The sequence below is a fragment of the Rutidosis leptorrhynchoides genome, chromosome 6, assembly GCF_046630445.1.
Source record: "Rutidosis leptorrhynchoides isolate AG116_Rl617_1_P2 chromosome 6, CSIRO_AGI_Rlap_v1, whole genome shotgun sequence".
Classification (NCBI taxonomy): Eukaryota; Viridiplantae; Streptophyta; class Magnoliopsida; order Asterales; family Asteraceae; genus Rutidosis; species Rutidosis leptorrhynchoides.
The window spans coordinates 307,622,251-307,643,926 of record NC_092338.1 but is presented as its reverse complement, the minus strand read 5'-3'; the positions used below and the strand labels follow the sequence as shown (position 1 = coordinate 307,643,926).

Genomic DNA, 21,676 nt, shown 5'->3' with positions numbered 1-21,676 from the left:
AAAAATTAGCTTTTAAGCCTGATATTACTCAATCCTAGAGATTGACCTTAAAGATTGAGAATTCAAACTCATGGAATTCAATGATATCTAAACTCGAGCTTGAACGAGAAAATATTTTGATCAAAATTACAAACCGATTTGTTTTCTGAAAACCCTATTTTCAATGCGTTCATTACCATTGAACGTAAAATCCTAGGAATTCACCTGGAATTCATTAGGTCACCTGAACTAAATCGGGTGTCAACCGTAAGAACGGTGGTTGCATAGCATGGTCAAAGACAGGACCTTGTGCCAGACCGAAAAATTATAAGGGTGAGCTTTACTATTGCTCCTACCAAGGATAGTAATTGCGTCCGACACGTTATAGACCATAATTAAAAGCATGTCAGGGGACATTGCCTTAACAGTTGCTTGTTCAACGCTTTCCTTTACAACCGGACGGTAGTTTACCGAAAGGTAATATACGGGACAAGTAAACTGGACGTGTTGCTTTCCAAATACAAGGTTAGCAAGTGGGTGACACAAAACCGCAAGTTTTGAGCTAAAATTTTCAAATCTGAAACCCTTCAAACCCACAAAAATATTTTGCAAACACCGGTAAAGGGTTATTCCGGAAAACTTATCTAGGGTAAAAACTAGATTTAATTTTCAAAAGATCAAATGTTTTCATAAAGATCCAATTTCCTTAATGGATCTAAATTTTTATAGTCATGTGGGACTGTAAACCATATCGTTAGTACCATTGTTTATACCGCCGTATAGAAATCACTGATGTACAAAGTGTGAAGAATAAAGAAGTGATTCTAGTATTTCAAGACGATATTGCTTGAGGACAAGCAACGCTCAAGTGTGGGAATATTTGATAATGCTAAAAACGAACATATATTTCATAGCATTATTCCTCAAGAAAGACAAGCTTTTAGTTGAAATTGTTCTATTTACAAGTGATATTCGTTTAAATAATAAAAGGTGAAGACAAAAGACAGATTCGACGAATTGAAGACGCAAACGACCAAAAAGCTCAAAAGTACAAAAGACAATCAAAGAGGTTCCAATTATTGATAAGAAACGTCTCGAAATTACAAGAGTACAAGATTCAAAACGCAAAGTACAAGATATTAAATTGTACGCAAGGACGTTCGAAAATCCGGAACCGGGACATGAGTCAACTCTCAACGCTCGACGCAACGGACTAAAAATTACAAGTCAACTATGCACATAAATATAATATAATATATAAATAATTCTTAAAAATTATATATATATTATATTAATATTTAAAACCGTCGGCAAGAAAGACTCCAAAAGGGACTGAGCTGTAATTTCAATCTCCGCGACTCGCGGAGATTGAAGGCCAAAAATGTCGCGAGTCGCGGAGCCCCAAACTTTGAAACTCCCTATAAAGCCAACCGAATTCTGAGCATTTTTCATCATCTTTTTTTCCTTCTTCTCTCAATCTAAACGTATAAATTTATATTTATATTATAATTTTAATTTTAATTTTAATTTTAATTCTAATAATAAGGGTATGTTAGCGAATGTTGTAAGGGTGAAAGTCGAAATTCTGTCCGTGTAACGCTACGCTATTTTTAATCATTGTAAGTTATGTTCAACATTTTTACATTAATGTCTCGTAGCTAAGTTATTATTATGCTTATTTAATCCGAAGTAATCATGATGTTGGGCTAATTAATAAAATTGGGTAATTGGGCTTTGTACCATAATTGGGGTTTGGATAAAAGAACGACACTTGTGGAAATTAGACTATGGGCTATTAATGGGTTTTATATTAACTAAACAATACCTTGTTAATTTAATATACAAACTTATAATTCGACGTATTTATATATAACCACATACGCTTGACTGGGTACGGTGGGCGGGATATCTATAAATACCAATAATTATTCATTTTACCGGATACGGAACTGGATTAATAGTTAATAGACTTGTTGAAACAGGGGTGAATTACATTCAAGGGTAATTGGTGTAATTGTTAACAAAGTAGTAAAACCTTGGTTTACACGCAGTCGATAACCTGGTGTATTCATTAAACAAAGTATTAAAACCTTGTTACAATTCGAATCCCCAATTAGTTGGAATATTTAACTTCAGGTATAAGAATAATTTGACGAGGACATTCGCACTTTATATTTATGACTGATGGACTGTTATGGACAAAAACCAGACGGACATATTAAATAATCCAGGACAAAGGACAATTAACCCATGGGCAATAAAACTAAAATCAACACGTCAAACATCATGATTACGGAAGTTTAAATAAGCATAATTCTTTTATTTCATATTTAATTTCCTTTATTTTATATTTAATTGCACTTCTAATTATCGCATTTTTATTGTTATTGTATTTAATTGCACTTTTAATTATCGTACTTTTTAATTATCGCAAGTTTATTTTATCGCATTTTTTATTATTCGCAATTTCATTATCGTTATTTACTTTACGCTTTAATTTAAGTCTTGTATTTATTTTTAATATTTTACATTTTGTTTTAACTGCAACTAAAGTTTTAAAATCGACAAACCGGTCATTAAACGGTAAAAATCCCCCTTTTATAATAATAATATTACTTGTATATATATTTGTATTTTTATAAAAGTAAACTAATATAGCGTTAAGCTTTGTTTAAAAAGATTCCCTGTGGAACGAACCGGACTTACTAAAAACTACACTACTGTACGATTAGGTACACTGCCTATAAGTGTTGTAGCAAGGTTTAAGTATATCCATTCTCTAAATAAATAAATATCTTGTGTAAAAATGTATCGTATTTAATAGTATTTTCTTGTAAAATTTAAGCTATTTTATATACACCTCGCGAAACATCACCACCTATGACAAACTCCAATTCTTTTACGTCACTAAGTTTTTGTGGATTTGACTTCCAAGATCCCAAGTCTCCTTGTACCATATTACTTGTGCTTGAAGACGACAGATGCGACAACACTCTAAGATCAATCATGACATCAGACATCCTCATTTTTTTTTATGGATTGCCTTTGATTGCTATCACAATGAACAAGTTTGTTCCCATATTTCACTACACTCTTCCGTCAATTCCACTCTTCAGCCAAAAAATCACCACCGGGTTCACGTCACTCATACTTTTCATCATCGTTACCTAGAGGGAATCCTACTTACGATTCCGAAACAGGTTTTTAATTACTTCGACGAGAACGGAGGTGGAAAGATAATGACATCTGAGTTAAAAAAAACCGGTTGAGGAAAGTCGGAGATGATATAATTCAGTTATCCGATGAGGAAGCGGACATAGCGGTACAGTCGTTGGATGCGGACGGTAACAGAATGTTAGGGTTTGATGATTTTACGAAGATGATGAAGGAAAGTGAGATTGATGAATTGAGAGAAGTGTTTGTTATGTATTAGGTTAAGAATGGGGGTGTGATTACGCCGAAAAGTTTGAAGAAGAAGATGCAGCGGTTGGGACAAGCAGCCATTGGGAATGATTGCAAAGCTATAATTAGGGCGATGGTGTGCTTGATTTTGATGAATTTAGGGTTATGATGACTTAGGTTAAAATTGGGATTATTGGTTGTGTAAAAAATAAACGAGGGAATATCATAAATATTTTTTTTCCACTGTTTATAAGGATGTCATAATATAAACTAGGAAGTGGCCAGTTGGCCCACTTCGTTGGACCGGAAGATTTGAACCGAAAAAACAAAGTTTCGTGAAAAAAAAATAGAGTACTGTAGCGGGGGTACTATTCATTCGCATGGTTGTTATATATATTGTTAAAAGTGGCCGGTTGGCCCACTTCGTTGAGCCGGAAGATTTGAACCGAAAAACAAAGTTTCGTGGAAAAAAAAACAGTGTACTGTAGCGGGGTACTATTCATTCGCATGGCTGTTATATATATATTGTTAATATGAGATTCAAATGTAAAAAGACCATAATGCCCATCATATGTACATCATGTGTTTCATTTAACTGGTTGGGACTAACGTTCAGTTAATTCTGGGACCATTCGTGTACAATGTTTAAAACTTGGGACCAACCATGATCGATTTAAACATAAGGTCCCATCTTGATATTTGGTACAAAGTTTGGGGACCAACCATGAAATTTTTTCATAAAGTAATGTAAATAGCCTAGATAATAGAAAATGATGATTTTTGTATACACTATAAACAACTCACCGAGAGTGGACACTTAGACCACTTCTAATGTGCTTGTTTTTTAGTCTCGCTTCTGAGTTTTTTACTGGTCTCCGATTTGATATAAAATTTGGTTCAGTTGAAGTTGGATTACGTTCTGGGTTTGGATCAAATTCAGATGATGGGAGGTTATTGAGTCCTTGTAGGCCTGGAGGAATTCAGGGCTCTTTTGGTGGCTGTATTGATGTGTTGAGTGAGCCCTTTTCTCCTAAGCAAAACACGTCCCAAGTTGGACAAATTAAGTCTCATGATGTTGCCTTTAGGCATTCTGAGAGTAAAGTTCCAATTTATACAAATGTTGAGCCAGGGAGTTTAAAATCACAATTGGTTAATGAGCAAGTTAATGTTGGAGTCACCGAGGTCAATAATGTTCATGTTGGTGTCATTGAAGTGTCGGATCCGAACGATGATAACGCTACGTTTACGGTTAGATTGGATCGATTGAAGAAGGAGAAAAAGAAAAAGAATGAAGAATTGTTGGCAAAAAGAAAGGTTGAATCAAATGTCAACGAGGCTTTCACTTCGGGTGATTTTAAGCTTAAAGACAACATTAACGACATTGATTACGGGGACGCAATTCAAAACTTATTTATGGGTCCTCAAGACGGTAGAGATAGCAGTTCTTCGGCAATCGGGAGAGGACATATGTCCGTTGAGGCTTTCACGGCATTCGATGCTATGATGACACGTTTGGCCGGGGAGAGCGCGTCGGACGATGGATCCGCTAGTGTGTTATCTTACAAGATTGAGAACCGGTCCGGGAAAAATGCTATGAAAGAGACGGTTAATGGAAAGTTAAAAAGGGCAGGTCCTCGAGGTTGATTGTTGAAGGCCCGTCTTTTGTTTTACACTCTTCGATTGGTTTTATTCTTGTATTTTCATGTCTATCTCGATTTTGTATGTTTAGTTTGTTTGTAGTTTGTTCGGGAAGGTAGGAAGGCTCGTTTATAGATAGCTTTTGTTTAGATGATTGTTTCCTAGGTATAAGCTTCCTCGTTTATCTCATGTTCTTTTGTATTATCAATTGAGGGCGTTTTTCTTTGAAAAACGATCTCATTTCTATATGAGTATTCGTTATTTTCGCCAAAAAAAAAAACCTACAAAGCTTCTAATGAATTGTTTGGGGGCATTGTAGCTAGGCGTTCGCGGTTTCAGAAAACAAACATGCTTCCCTCTTTACCCTAAGCTATAGTTTCTATTAAAATTTTATAGTGACGATGTCATTATTAGGCTAATTCCTTTGTTAAAAAAAATCAAAAAGAAAAAGAAAAAAATCTAAGCCCTTAAGGTGATGTCATTAATCTAATTAATGACTAATTAAATTAAATCTACTTATTTATTTATTTCATGTTTTTTGGAAAAAAAATTCACTCTCATTAATTATTATTATATTATTATTCAAATTTAAATATGATTTCTCTTTACGAAACTAATTACGTTATATATGTATGCGAAATACACGTCTCAATATAAGGTTCTATGTAGACTTTTATAATAAGGTAAATAGTAATTGTGATGAAAATTGAAAGATGATTGTGAGAGAATATATGTAATCCATTTATTCCAATCAAATTAAGTACATCAATGTGTCTGTAAAAACAACGAGAAGTTTCATAGTCGGAATCTGTCGGGTCATTAAACTAAATGACTTTAGCGTTTCAATTCACTTAATACCTAATTAAACTGTTTCGTTTAAACAAACCCGTAACTCCACGGATCATTTAACTAGTTTTTCTTTATATTTTTAGCTAACTACTTAAACCTATATATTGAATTACTGATTATCATCACAATCTTCTAGCACTTTTAAGTTTTACCCCCTCATCCCAACTTCCATTATATTCCCTCTTTGCCCAACCTTCCCACAAAATTTTACTTAATTTAATTTTATTATATTTTTTTCAAACAACAAGCCACCATATACATAGAAAAAATAAGATTTTTTTTTCAAAAATAACGAATACTCATATATAACCGAGTTTATTTCCAAAAGAAAACACTCTTAACAGGAAATACAAGATGACAAAGAAAACAGAGAAGCTCACGCCCAGAAACCAACATTTAAACAAAAGCTATATGTAAGTGAGTCTCCCTAACATCCCGTAAAAACCTTACAATCAAACTAACTAAACAGAACCTAAAATTACATGAAAAAACAAGGAAATAGACCAACCGAAGAACACAAGATGGACCACAACAATCAACCCCGAGAATTCGTCCTTTTTAATTTTTTATTAACCGTAGTTTTCAAGAATAAATCAACTTAGACCTTTTAATAAATTCACTTTTAATCTTTTATTATGCATTATCTACTTCTACTTATACAATACAAAATAAATCAATTTATAGTATGAGGGTGTGTTTGGATGAAACTAGCTGGAGCTAGAACTTATAGTTGGAGCTGGAGCTAGAGCTGGAGCCTATTTTTAAAGCTGGTAGCTGGAGATTATTAATTTTTATAAGTGTTTGGTAAACTAGCTGGAGCTTATTTTCTAGTTCATAAGCTCTACTTTTTTCATAAGCTACTAGAATTAGCTTATTTTTTAAGAGCTTATGATTTTCATAAGCTACAATTTTTTATGTCTACTAAACAAAGCTTATGATTTAGAGCTTATTAAAATCATAAGCTGAAACTCTAATAAACTCTACTAAACTTCCATAAGCTCCAAGAAGTTGTATCACCCTAAGGGCCTGTTTACTTAGGACTTGATGGTATTAATGGAGCAAATGAATTATTCGGTAAGAAAAGTGACATGTTTACTTTGAACTTAAATTAATGAGATGGCTATTTCAAGTGATTTTTGAGACATTCAAAAAAGTGCACTCATATCCAGACAGCTGATCCCTTTTACAATTTTACCCACTTTTCTTTTTTATTTTAATATTCCTCTTATATATTTACTAGAAAAAACGTGATGAAGATTGCGTACTCCGTCAAACTACCACCCGAAGCTCCGGCCGTATGAAGGTACATTGACCACCGTCTAAAAATCCGTCGACCACAGTGTGAAGTTCAGTTGAGGGCCGGTTGAAGCTTCTTAGAGCACCACCTGAATCTCTAACGACCACCGCTTGAAGCTCCGAGAACACCACCTAGAGCTCCGGCAAGTTACATCTCCGTTGATGTTGATTTTTATTTTGTACTGTATTATAGATTATAGAGTTCGTTTTTGAAAAATAAAAACAAAACCCACTTGCTCAACTCCGTTGACCAATTTCTAATACTTGGTGGATTTATCTATTATCACTTGTAAGTGAAATTTGATTTAAGTTATTTTAAAGACAAAATTGCCCATTTCATCCCTGTGTTTTTCACTTTTTGCCCGTTTCATCCTTGTATTTTATTTTCTGCATTTTTCATCCTTAAAAAGCATTTTAAAGTCCCAATTTCATCCCTCACCATAACGAAGGTTAACTGAGTCTGTTAAAACTATTCACATGGACTATCCACGTAATCTTTAACTAATTAATCCCAATATTGTTGAGAAATGAAGAAATATGAGACAGAAAACAAGATCTAATTAGCTCCTTCTACCACTATTTACGAACTCTAATTTCTCAAGCTCAACAATTACTATTCGAACTCGATGCTCATTTGGTTATTATACTCCGTATTTATATTTATTGTTTTCATTAAGTAATCTTTCAAGCTCAAGTTATGAAATGTCCCGTTCATATTGATTATAAACGTTCCATATTAATTGATTTCGTTGCGAGGTTTTGACCTCTATATGAGACGTTTTTCAACGACTGCATTCATTTTTAAAACAACCATAACCTTTATTTTATCAATAAAGGTTTTAAAAACATTACGTAGATTATCAAATAATGATAATCTAAAATATACTGTTTACACACGACCATTACATAATGGTTTACAATAGAAATATATTACATCGACATATGTTTCTTGAATGCAGTTTTTACACAGTATCATACAAACATGGACTCCAAATCTTATCCTTATTTTAGTATGCAACAGCGGAAGCTCTTAGTATTCACCTGAGAATAAACATGCTTTAAACGTCAACAAAAATGTTGGTGAGTTATAGGTTTAACCTATATATATCAAATCGTAACAATAGACCACAAGATTTCATATTTCAATACACATCCCATACATAGAGATAAAAATCATTCATATGGTGAACACCTGGTAACCGACATTAACAAGATGCATATATAAGAATATCCCCATCATTCGGGGACACCCTTCGGATATGATATAAATTTCGAAGTACTAAAGCATCCGGTACTTTGGATGGGGTTTGTTAGGCCCAATAGATCTATCTTTAGGATTCGCGTCAATTAGGGTGTCTGTTCCCTAATTCTTAGATTACCAGACTTAATAAAAATGGGCATATTCGATTTCGATAATTCAACCATAGAATGTAGTTTCACGTACTTGTGTCTATTTTATAAATCATTTATAAAACTTGCATGTATTCTCATCCCAAAAATATTAGATTTTAAAAGTGGGACTATAACTCACTTTCACAGATATTTCCTTCCTCGAAAATAAGACTTGGCCACGGATCGATTCACGAACCTATACAAATATGTACATATATATCAAAGTATGATCAAAATATAACTACAACCATTTTTATTATGTTTTAAAGATTTGAGTGTATTAAGTCAGCTGTCCTCGTTAGTAACCTACAACTAGTTGTCCACAGTTAGATGTACAGAAATAAATCGATATATATTATCTTGAATCAATCCACGACCCAGTGTATACACGTCTCAGGCTAGATCACAACTCAAAGTATATATATTTTTTGAATCAACCTCAACCCTGTATAGCTAACTCCAACATTACTGCATATAGAGTGTCTATGGTTGTTCCAAATAATATATATACATGGGTGGATATGATATGTCAAAACATTTGCATACGTGTCTATGGTATCCCAAGATTACATAATATATTAGAATACATGTATAATACAATATAAGTTAGCTAGGATATAATTTGTATAGATTTGTTAAACATTTCCCGTAGCTAAAAAGATCAAAAATATCCAATCTTGTTTTACCCATAACTTCTTCATTTTAAATCCGTTTTGAGTGAATCAAATTGCTATGGTTTCATATTGAACTCTAATTTAAGAATCCAAACAGAAAAAGTATAGGTTTATAGTCGGAAATTTAAGTTACATGTCAATTACTAAAGAGGTAGTCATTTCCGTCGAAAGAACGACATCATGATGACCATTTTGAAAAACATACTTTCACTTTGAGTTTAACCAAGATTTTTGGATATAGTTTCATGTTCATATGAAAAATCATTTTCCCAGAAGAACAACTTTTAAATCAAAGTTTATCATAGTTTTTAATTATCCAAACCAAAACAGCCCCCGGTTTCACTACGACGGCGTATATCCGATTTTATGGTGTTCATCGTGTTTCCATGTTTTAAATCATTAAGTTAGCATATCATATAGATATAGAACATGTGTTTAGTTGATTTTAAAATTCAAGTTAGAAGGATTAACTTTTGTTTGCGAACAAGTTTAGAATTAACTAAACTATGTTCTAGTGATTACAAGTTTAAACCTTTGAATAAGATAGTTTTATATGTATGAATCGAATGATGTTATGAACATCATTACTACCTCAAGTTTTCTGGATAAAACTACCTGAAATGAGAAAAATGGATCTAGCTTCAAAGGATCCTTGGATGGCTTGAAAGTTCTTAAAGCAGAATCATGACACGAAAACAGTTCAAGTAAGATTTTCACTCGAAATAAGATTGTTATAGTTGTAGAAATTGAATCAAAGTTTGAATATGAATATTACCTTGAATTAGAAAGATAACCTACTGTAAATAACAAAGATTCCTTGATCTTAGATGATTACTTGGAATGGATTAGAAAGCTTGGAAGTAGACTTGCAAACTTGGAAGTATTCTTGATTTTTATGAAACTATACTTATGGAATTTATGAAGAACACTTAGAACTTGAAGATGGAACTTGAGAGAGATCAATTAGATGAAGAAAATTGAAGAATGAAAGTGTTTGTAGGTGTTTTTGGTCGTTGGTATATGGATTAGATATAAAGGATATGTAATTTTATTTTCATGTAAATAAGTCATGAATGATTACTAATATTTTTGTAATTTTATGAGATATTTCATGCTAGTTGTCAAATGATGGTTCCCACATGTGTTAGGTGACTCACATGGGCTGCTAAGAGCTGATCATTGGAGTGTATATACTAATAGTAAATACATCTAAAAGCTGTGTATTGTACGAGTACGAATACGGGTGCATACGAGTAGAATTGTTGATGAAACTGAACGAGGATGTAATTGTAAGCATTTTTGTTAAGTAGAAGTACTTTGATATGTGTCTTGAAGTCTTTAAAAAGTGTAAGAATACATATCAAAACACAACATGTATATACATTCTAATGGATTCGTTAAGTCTTCGTTAGTCGTTACATGTAAGTGTTGTTTTGAAACCTTTAAGTTAACGATCTCAATTAATGTTGTTAACCCAATGTTTATTATATCAAATGAGATGTTAAATTATTATATTATCATGATATTATGATGTATGAATATCTCTTAATATGATACATACATTAAAATATCGTTACAACGATAATCGTTACATATAAGTCTTGTTTCGTAATTCTTGAGTTAGTAGTCTTGTTTTTACATATGCAGTTCATTGTTAACACACTTAATGATATATTTAAATATCATTTTATCATGTTAAATATAGTGTATCAATATCTTAATATGATACATATGTATTTAGTAGACGTTATCATAACGATAATCGTTATATATATCATTTCGAGTTTCTTAACTTAGTAATCTCATTTCTTATGTATATCACACATTGTTAATATACTTAGTGAGATACTTACTCATCATAATCTCATGTCAACCATATATATGTCTATATATACCACAACATGTAGTTTTCACAATTTTGTAACGTTCGTGAATCGCCGGTCAACTTGGGTGATCAATTGTCTATATGAAACTTATTTCATTTAATCAAGTCTTAACAAGTTTGATTGCTTAACACGTTGGAAACATTTAGTCATGTAAATATCAATCTCAATTAATATATATAAACATGGAAAAGTTCGGGTCACTACAAGTTACACATTAATGGCTGGAGCTAGATAAACTAGTGTCTTTTCCTGACCTCAAGCTTAAATAAGCTCATTCATACTTGATAGTTTGGGTTCAAATCCTATTAGCTAAAACAATTGTTGTACTGCTAAACTCGATTCCGGTGTCTGGCTTTGCACAGTGAAGCGAAAACTCGACGAACGAGACTCCAAAGATGCGTTGTTCATACCTGGTCTATCAGATCGTGATGTCGCTCGTGTCGATATCGGAACTGAATGTATTGTGTTGCGTGAAATGGTCAACGATCAACAAGAAACGATTCAGGAGTTGCCGATTGAATTGAATGAAGAGGGAAACGCTGCTTCATCAGCTGCTAATGAGGCTATGTCGATGATATTGCGGTTAGAGAGTGAGAAAGCTGAAGTTCAAATGGAAGCTCGTCAATTTAAGCGGTTTTCTGAAGAGAAAATGGCTAATGATCAGGAGATTACGGCGTTAGAGGATTGTTTGTATAAAAGGGATCAGACTATTGAATCATTGACTTGTGAAATACACGCATATAAACATAGAATGTTGAGTTATGGTGAATTAATACAGAATGATTGTGAGAATGGACTTATATTTCCTGATTACATCTACCCTTCTTTGAAATGTAACTTGATTGAACATCATACTAATCGAAGTCCTAGGCATAATCCAGATCGATATGAATATGAATATTGGGATTAATTAGTAAAGATTACGTAGATAGTCCCTGTGAATAGTTTTAACGGACTCAGTTAACCTTCGTTAGAGTGAGGGATGAAATTGAGACTTTAAAATGCTCTTAAGGATGAAAAATATACGGGGATGAAACTGACAATTTTGTCTATTTTAAATTTTATTATATGACCATCTACACTTATATACCGGTTCGACACTTACTTCGACATAGAACATCTGTTCAGATGCATAAACCCTAGCTTTTGATCCCAATCAAATCGCATCATCAGGTACTAATTTTCAACTAAATTGCCCTATTAACCTGCTTAAATTTGTTCTTACTAGCCTAGTTGCTTCGATTTCTTCCTTTTTTGGTTTTTATTACTGTACTGTATATGGTTTTATACTTGTGCTGATTGATTATGCGTATTAAAATTTACCTTAAGTACAAAACTATATCCCTATAGTTACGTCACATATCACCTGCTAGAACTCTAATCACAGGTTATATTATCATCATTTACTTATTTATGATCTGTTTCCATGCTTTTGGTGCTCAATTTTTGATTAATTATTTCTGAATTTGTTTGTTTCTGTACTTAAATTTGGAGATTTTAGGGCTGCAGAACTATCAAATTTGCTTCTGTTCATAAAAACATACATGTATATTAATGTACTAGTTTATAGCCCGCGATTTCGCGGGATTCATACATATTTTTTGTATCACTAAGATTAGTCTCATATCACAAAGTTTATATTTAACATCACGAAACCAATACCAATACATCACACAACAATCTTATACGCAGCACTATCACAACTTCATATTTAGCATCACAAATTGGAGTTAGTGGTATCATATTAGGGTTAGAACTGAAATTGATACACACGCTAAACTATTTTTACGAAATTAGGCAAGGTTATCAGTGGTAATTATGCTGGTTTAGGATTAATATTTGCAAATAAAATTATTTAATTTAATCCAATGGTTGTTAGCAATTTTTACTTTTAGATCTAAGGGTCATTTTTTTGACATGTCAACATTTAGATAAGATGTTTTGCTAATTTAGCTTTTGTTATAATAGTGGAAGAGATGTATGGTGATTACTTTATATAGTTTTGTTTCTCGTATTTTGTACCCTGTAACTTATAACTTAAAATGTGAAAATTATTGACAGTAGTTGAATTTCTACACAAACTTTTCTTTGTGATGGTTCACAAACCTTCAAGAAACTGATAATTCAAATTAAATATCTGCGTGTAGTTACAATTTCATCCAAGTCAATTTGCGTATCATTTTGAACTTGGTTAAAAAAAAATTCCTTGTAAGATTTAAAGCATTTGTGTCAAGTTTGATACTTGCTATGCTGTATTGTTTCTGAATTCAACTATTTATTAGCCATTTGGCTAATTTCGTTTGGTCATTAATGTTTATTAAGTTGGTACTCACAGCGGCTATGTTTGTAGCATTATATAGTAGCACTCCAACACAGATATCGTAAGATGGATATGATCAGTAAGCTTCCTCCAGGCATAATAGAAACCATATTATGTTTATTACCTATTCAAGAAGCTGCAAGAACAAGTATACTCTCTAAGGAATGGAGGTATCATTGGATCAAAATTCCAAAACTTGTATTTGATGAGGATACTTTTGAAGAAGTATCAGCTAACGGGGTTGAGGTTTCCGGTTGGGAGCCAACGTTTGAAGCACCAAATCAAAGAAAAAAATTGACAAAGAGGTGTAGATGTTTCTACGCTATATTCCAAGTTCTGCTGATGCACGAGGGTCCAATACACGAGTTCACTCTTTCGATTGACACGGATGACTCTTGCGTTGAGATTGACCAAATAATATTTCATTTGTCGAGGAAAAATACAGTCAAGAAGTTAACACTTGAATTTTTGTGGGATTATAGGTTACCCAAATCTCTATTCTCATTGCATCAGTTAACGGACCTATATCTCATTCGTTGTGATGTTTACTATGAACCGACATTTAATGGATTTAGTAGCCTTACAAGCTTATGGTTAGAGGCTGTTATGACCTCTAAAGAAACACTTATGCATCTCCTATCCAATTGTCCATTACTTGATACATTGGTAAGTTGTTACTTAGATTAAATATCTTCCCTAATCAGCTTTTATAACTTTTTGAGTTTTATATATATATATATATATATATATATATATATATATATATATATATATATATATATATATATATATATATATAATTTGTTGCAGTATATTTGGGAGACAACTATCAACGTTACCGATGATTCCTCCATTATTAACCTATTCGAGTGTTTACCTGTTATTGAAAATCTGTCTATTTTTTCCGAGGTCATTGAGGTAATGTTATCCAGATGATAAAATAATTTATTTAGGTCAGGTGTCTTTAATGTAACAAACTTTACCGAACATGCTATTGTATCACTGTATGTAAATGGTGACTTTTCATAAGGTAAGCGGTATATCTTAATGGCCTGTGAGCCGTATATGCTGCCACATCATCAAAACCGGTGTCATGTCACCAGTTCACACATTACAAGAGGTTAGATACAACATAACAACAACTAGAAGTTTGATACACACAATAGAGACTATTACAATATTTGCACAATACAATTTAGAGTAATTATTTATACATCTATTTATACATCTTCAGATACTTAACCCGATAATTACTCCCTAATTTAACTTCAAGGTGTTGTTTATTGGTGATAACCTGAATTCCAATAGGGAGGGCAGGGGTTCGATCCCCATGAGCTGCAAAATATTTCCTATGAGGTTTCCCGCCCATTTCATGGGCCTCGGAGGTTGTGGACGTCTTGCGTTCCAGCCTCACCCTAGGGGGTTTTACCACACGTGATGCCCGTATGGATTCGCGTGGGGTTTTCCTCGTGAGTAGCGGTAGGACTGTAAATGTTCGTCCCATGAAATGATTGGGTGGGTGGGTTTCGACATCGCGTTCAGACCCTCGTCATTGACTCCTAACTGCCGTTAAGAAAATATAATTACTTCCCTAAGTTTTTAATGTTGACTTTTTGTGTTTCAAGTCTTTTGCACAAGGAGGAGTTCCACGAAAGCTTCCAACCGCACTAATCCACCTCAAATACTTATGCATAGAAAGTGTATCCTTCATTCACATACACGGATTACCAATTCTTGGTCTTTTGATCAGAAGCTCCCCAAACCTCGAAAAACTAAAGATAGGGGTGAGTAACATATATATATATATATATATATATATATAGTGGTAGGATCAAGAGGGAAGTAACCAAGCGGGGGGAAGCAAAAACTTTTTTTTTTTTTTCGTTTTTTGAAAAAACTTTGTTCACGAATATTATAGATGGGATGAAAATATGAACATTTAGTAGAGACACTTTGTGATAAATGTTTTTATTTTGGCGGGAAAACGCTCGAAGAAGTAATATATAACAATTATCGTGTTTTTCGAGCGTATGTTGAGGTTTTAGCTATTGGGGTTTAGATATTAGGGTTTATAGGGTTTAGATATTAGGGTTTAGAAATTTAGGGTTCAGGGTTTAGATTTAGGGTTTAGATTTAGGATTCAGATTGAGTTTTTAACACGAACGGTTTAGGGTTTAGGGTTTATGGAATAAACCCAAAACCCTAAACCCTAAACTCTAAATCGGGCTAAATTTTACTTCACAAAACATGGAAAAAAAAACGTTCATATTCTTCACGAACAATATTATCTTGAATGTTATTTTTGTCGATCGTTTTCCCGCCTAAATAATAACATTCATCACGAAGTGTCTCTTCTAAATGTTCATATTTTCGTGTGATCTTGATGCCGGAAAAAAAAAATTCCAAAAAAAACGAAAAAAAAAATAAATTTTTGCATCCCCCGATTGGTTACTTCCCCATTGATCCTGCCCCTATATATATATATATATATATATATATATATATATATATATATATATATATATATATATATATATATATGTTGTATCCTATTTGTTCCGATTCTTATGCCAAGATACATTGACATACGAAAAACTGATATTTCCTGTAGATTTTAGACGATTCATTTCTCAAGGAAGCTGAGAAATGTTACTCCTTAACTGTCGATGATTATTCGGATATATGGTTGGAGAATCTGAATGAATTAGAGATCATAAATATGGGCCGCAGAATGAGTGGTATTAATGTTGTAAAGCTTATTTTGGGCAAGTCACCTATGCTAAAAAAGGTGAAGATATTCTTAGACTATTATGTTACTAAGGATGAAGAGCTGGAGATTACAAGGAGTATTTTATACTCCTCACACGCGTCACCTATGATAAAATTCGATGTTAAAAATCGCTGCAACTCCTAATGTGTAAATGTAAACAACATTATGTGGCTGTTTATTGTTTTTGGACTTATGATTGTAGATTATGGCTTTAGGCATATGTAGTGTTTTTGGTGTGAGAACATTCATGATTTCATCTAGGTAATTGGTTTGTAACTAGTTGTGGAGCCCTCGCTTCGCGTCGGGGGCTCCATTTTGAATGCGAGTTAAAAAAAAGTCTTGATCTATTTTGTAAAAAAGAAATTTTTTCGACATCTAACATTGAAGGGTTGTTTCTTTTGTGAAAGTTGCTTCTTTTAGTGTTCGGGATTTTTTTTTTTTTTTTTAAAAAGTTAGTTGATCTATTTTGTAAAAAAAATGTTTTTCGACATCTTTTGGTAGCATTGAAGGGTTGTTCCTTTTACGAAAGTTGCTTCTTTTATCGTTGGAGACAAAAAAAAATGTAACACAGTAGTAGCGTGGTGGGTGTTATTATTCAGTATTTTTGGTGTTAGTGATGGAATAAATAATATTTTAAAATATAGGTATAAAATGAGGGGTTCGATTTGTATTTTAATTGAAGTTAGAGGTTAATGGAAGTTAGAGGGTTAGGTGTGTGAAAAATGAAAAGTGATGGGATAAATAATATTTTAAAATATAGGTATAAAATGAGGGGTTCGATTTGTATTTTAATTGAAGTTAGAGATTTAGGTGCGTGAAAAATAAAAAATTAAATAGTACTATTTATAACTAATAAGTCGAATTTTGTCTATTTAGTTATATTGGTAATTGTTTTACTCAATTACTTTTGGCAACTTTTGTAACCCCTCGTTCCTACTGTTTATTGCAAATGGCGTGATCATGTTGGATTCGGTGAGGTGATTCATCAAAAAGGATTTGGGTCAAAAACGGGTCATTTCAAAATAAATAAGTTTACATAAATGCAAGACAAAAAACATTCAAAAGCTAGTGTAAAAGTACAAAGGATGGTGTAGTCAATTGTTCCACTTAAGACTATTTGTAGTGGTAGGGGGTGTGAGTTGGTAGTGTGAGTTGTTTTTTATATTAAAAGGATTAAAAATAATATCTTTAAAATAATAAAAAAATAAAATAAAATAATCAACAGGTATTTCTTCTTCCGTTGCATAGCAACGTACGGAGACCAAATCCTCCATCCAACGCTTCACTATGGAGGTGATGGAGCATTGCTTTTTTCCCAATTAGGATCCCTCTGCGTGGGTTGGGGACCGTCACATACGGTCTAAGAGAAAAACCTCTAACTAAATCTTTAAAAAGAACAGAACCTAATACTATCCTACAAATGTTGTTTGGTGCTCAAAATAATTGTGTCGTTACTTTTTTGTTTATATTATATGAATCGTTACATGATTGTACTGCTTATATTTTACTTTGTCATTTGTAATTTGTGTGTTTCTATAACTAGGGCCATGTTTGTTTTTAACTTAATAGACTTAATAGAATGAAACTTATTATGGAAAATCATGGAGGGTGTTTGTTTTTGACTAATTAAATAAGTAATGTCTTAATGAAAAAAACTCAAATAAATGTGAATTTCTAATTGGGTCCTCATTTTTTAGTAACTGCTATTATAACTACTCATATGCAGGGTTAATTTAGTAAATTCAATTATTCAGACGGTTATTCAGTACGTAAAACAAACACTAATTATTTTTCATCACTTATTCTTCACAGACATCAAATATATTACTCCGTAATTCAGACAAATGAACTTAATAAGAAAAGAAAAAAAACAAACGGGCCCTAGATTTGGAAAATTTGAGATTATAGAAGTATCAAATCTTGTTCCTCTTTTTGTAAAACGTACATGTAAAATGGTGATTTTTGTATTATTGTTTTGATTCTCATATTGTGTATTTTATATTTTTACGAAATTATTTTTTTTTAAGCAAAACAAATTTAAATACTCTTTATTTGTTATAATTCGTTGCTATATTTTTTAGTAATCATACATCCTCTTTAATTTTTGAAATAACCCTAACAAAAAGTTTATGCTATACGGATATTAAATAACTTATTGTAAAGGTTTTTGAAATAACCCAACACAAAAATTACAATAATTAAAAGTTCATGAAAACCAAAAAGAACTTTTGAAATCAGGTAACTTATCAACTTTAAAATTGCGAGTTCGAATTATGTGATGAGTTATTTGTAATTGAGTGTTTATGTTTGTCGTTATTAAACAAAGTTCATAAAATAATCCATTGTAAAACACGTGACATAGACTGAAGTTATAGTAAGAGTGCTCTCAACCAAGACATATTTTCTTCTCACGACTAGCCGCCACATCAGCATCTTCTTCCCTGGACTAACTCAGGAATGGGCGTATCCAAAGCATGGGTCATGGGTCCCATGACCCCACTATATTAAATTTTTTTTATTGTTATATACCCTCAAAATCGGATAGGACTCCACTAAATTTACCTTGGGAACCCATATATTTGTAGGATTTATGATTTTTTAAAGGTAAACAACTATTAAATATGATGGGTACTTTGGAAAAAATATTAGGACCCCATTCGATTTTCATTCTAGATTCTTCACTGAACTCAGGACTAAACACTACAACAATGACATTCTTCCTCACATAAATTGAGGCCCACTATTAATTACATGAACAAATTCAAAAGCAAAATGTACTAATCCATTATACACTCCCTTCCGTCCACAAATATTTCACAGAAGCACTAAATGAGGGACGAAATGCAGGACGACACCCTCGGCGGATGGCTGGGCGCAGCGCTGCCATCGAAGCTCTGGTGTGCGTAGGACTGGGCGGTAAGGAAGGTAGAAGCGATGAGAGCACTCTAATACTTAACCAACTTTGTAGCGTCATATTTGATTCTATTTATTGTTATATTATTGTGTACATATGTTAAAGTAATGTAAATAGCCTAAATAATAGAAAATGATGATTTTTGTATACACTATAAACTACTCACCGAGAGTGGACACTTGGACCACTTCTAATGTGCTTGTTTTTTAGTCTCGCTATCAGCCTGCAACGTTTCTAATGAATGGTTTGGGGGCATTGTACCTAGGCGTTCACAATTTTAGAAAACAAACCAGCTTTTCTCTTTACCCTAATCTTTCTTTACATTTTCAGCTAACTACTAAAACCTATTATGTTGAATTACCGATTATCATCACAATCTTCTCCCACTCTTATGCCCAACCTTTAGCTCCTCATCCCAACTTCCATTATATACCCTCTTTGCCTAACCTTCCCACAGAGTTTTATTTTATTTAATTTTATTATTTCTTTTTAAAAACAACAAGCCAACATATACATAGATAATAAATCAACTCGACCTTTTAATAAATTCCTTTTTTATAATGCATTAAATACTTATATAATGCAAGATATCATTAAGTGGATTTATCTAAAGAAAGTTGCACGGTTGGTCCGTGTGGTTCACGTGAAATGAAGTATTTGGTCCCTGAACTTCATTTTCGAGGTTGTTGGTCTTTGTGGTTTTCAATACACGTGTGGGTGGTCCTTGTCAGTAACGACTCGTTAAAAAATCCGTTAACTTCAGACATGCAATACATGTGAGGGCAATTTCGACATTTTCTCTTCTTCTTCGATCTTTCCGTACTTTCACTCTTAAAATACCTAAAAGTCAAAATCAACACCCAAATTATAATCAAAATCACGTGATGAATCGTAATAAAAAATACAGTTGCTATTCAACCTCAAACCATAAACCATGTTCCATATAAAATTTGCTAATCAACCTCCATGTTTCATATAAAAGTTGCTGTCAAAATGAATAATTACATTAAAAAGTCGTTGGAGAGTTTACAGGGTCTAAATACCCAAAATCCAAAAACAAGGTTGCCCATCATACATAGTAAAATCAACGAAATGATATATATATATATATATATATATATATATATATATATATATATATATATATATATATATATATATGTGTGTGTTTGGGTAACGGGTCAAAACGGTTTCGGGTTGAAATGGGTCATGGGTCAAACGGGTAAAAATTTTAAGCGGTTCTAAACGAGCCAGGTTGGTTCGGTTTGAGTAACAGGTCAAACGGGTAATGTGTCAAATAGGTCCAAACAAGTCATATACTTTTACATTTGATTTTTTACATTTATTATATTGTTTTAGTTATTATTAATATTTATTATATATATGAGAGAATATTAGTATACATAATAATTGATATAACCATTAATACTTTCATAAATGATTGACGGATGAATCTTGTTATGCTCGACCCATTTGACCCATTTAAAAGACCCATTAGACATGTCTATTTATGAATTTTAGGATTTGATACTCATTTGACCCGTGTCTTTATATATTGTACAAGATCCAATAGGTTGAAGAAAGAAATAATTGGACCTTTTTTTTAAGTTTAATTTACATCGTCAGGCGTAATTTTTTTCAAGACCCAATTGACCCGAAAGCTTGACCCCTTTGACCCAAATATAAGAGTATGGGTCTCAATTGCCATGTATAATATATATATATATATATATATATATATATATATATATATATATATATATATATATATATATATATATATATATATATATATATATTGGTAGGATCAAGAGGGAAGTAACCAAGCGGGGGAAAGCAAAATCTTCTTTTTTTCTTCGTTTTTTGAAAAAAACTTTGTTCACGAACATTATAGATTGGATGAAAATATGAACATTTAATAAAGACACTTTGTGATAAATGTTTTTATTTTGGCGGAAAAACGCTCGAAGAACTAATATATAACAATTATCGTGTTTTTCGAGCGTATGTTGAGATTTTAGATATTAGGGTTTAGATATTAGGGTTTAGATATTAGTGTTTATAGGGTTTAGATATTAGGGTTTAGAAATTTAGGGTTTAGGGTTTAGATTTAGGATTTAGATTGAGTTTTTAACACGAACGGTTTAGAGTTTAGGGTTTAGGGTTTGGTGTTTTGGGTTTATGAAATAAACCCAAAACACCAAACCCTAAACCCTAAACTCCAAACCCTAAACTCTAAATCCCAAACCCTAAACTCTAAATCGGGCTAAATTTTACTTCACAAAACATGAAGAAAAAAAAAGCTAACATTCTTCACGAACAATATTATCTTGAATGTTATTTTTGTCGGTCGTTTTCCCGCCTAAATAATAACATTCATCACGAAGTGTCTTTTCTAAATGTTCATATTTTCGTGTGATCGATCAGATTATTATCCTGATTCGCATTACATTATTATATATGCTTAGATGTACTCATGATTCTTTCCATGCTTGTTTTGCACGTTCTGTTTTTTGGTCAAACAAATGGCGTCTTCAACTTTTAAGCGATGGTTGA

General features: G+C 32.5%; 1 protein-coding gene across 3 annotated transcripts; it reads left to right on the top strand.

Annotated features, from left to right (window-relative positions):
- The first annotated feature begins 12,221 nt into the window (after nucleotides 1-12,221).
- On the top strand, nucleotides 12,222-16,585 carry LOC139851362 (F-box/FBD/LRR-repeat protein At1g13570-like). 3 transcript variants are annotated; one of them, XM_071840388.1, is made up of 5 exons: nucleotides 12,222-12,289; nucleotides 13,467-14,102; nucleotides 14,247-14,354; nucleotides 15,062-15,220; nucleotides 16,048-16,585. In XM_071840388.1, the coding sequence occupies exons 2-5, from the start codon at nucleotides 13,503-13,505 to the stop codon at nucleotides 16,348-16,350; spliced, it is 1,170 nt and encodes a 389-aa protein (XP_071696489.1). In that variant the 5' UTR covers nucleotides 12,222-12,289; nucleotides 13,467-13,502; the 3' UTR covers nucleotides 16,351-16,585. The 3 variants fall into 3 exon arrangements, with proteins under 3 accessions (XP_071696489.1, XP_071696488.1, XP_071696490.1); XM_071840387.1 differs by lacking the exon at nucleotides 12,222-12,289 and having other exon boundaries at nucleotides 13,224-14,102; XM_071840389.1 differs by lacking the exons at nucleotides 12,222-12,289; nucleotides 14,247-14,354 and having other exon boundaries at nucleotides 13,224-14,102.
- Nucleotides 16,586-21,676: the final 5,091 nt, after the last annotated feature.

Bases quoted from the DNA above. Each gene is read 5' to 3' on its own strand.
- LOC139851362 (XM_071840388.1), top strand. From the start codon at position 13,503: ATGGATATGATCAGTAAGCTTCCTCCAGGCATAATAGAAACCATATTA. The intron at 14,103-14,246 runs GTAAGTTGTTAC...AATTTGTTGCAG, and splicing joins GTCCATTACTTGATACATTG to TATATTTGGGAGACAACTAT. The intron at 15,221-16,047 runs GTGAGTAACATA...TATTTCCTGTAG, and splicing joins TCGAAAAACTAAAGATAGGG to ATTTTAGACGATTCATTTCT.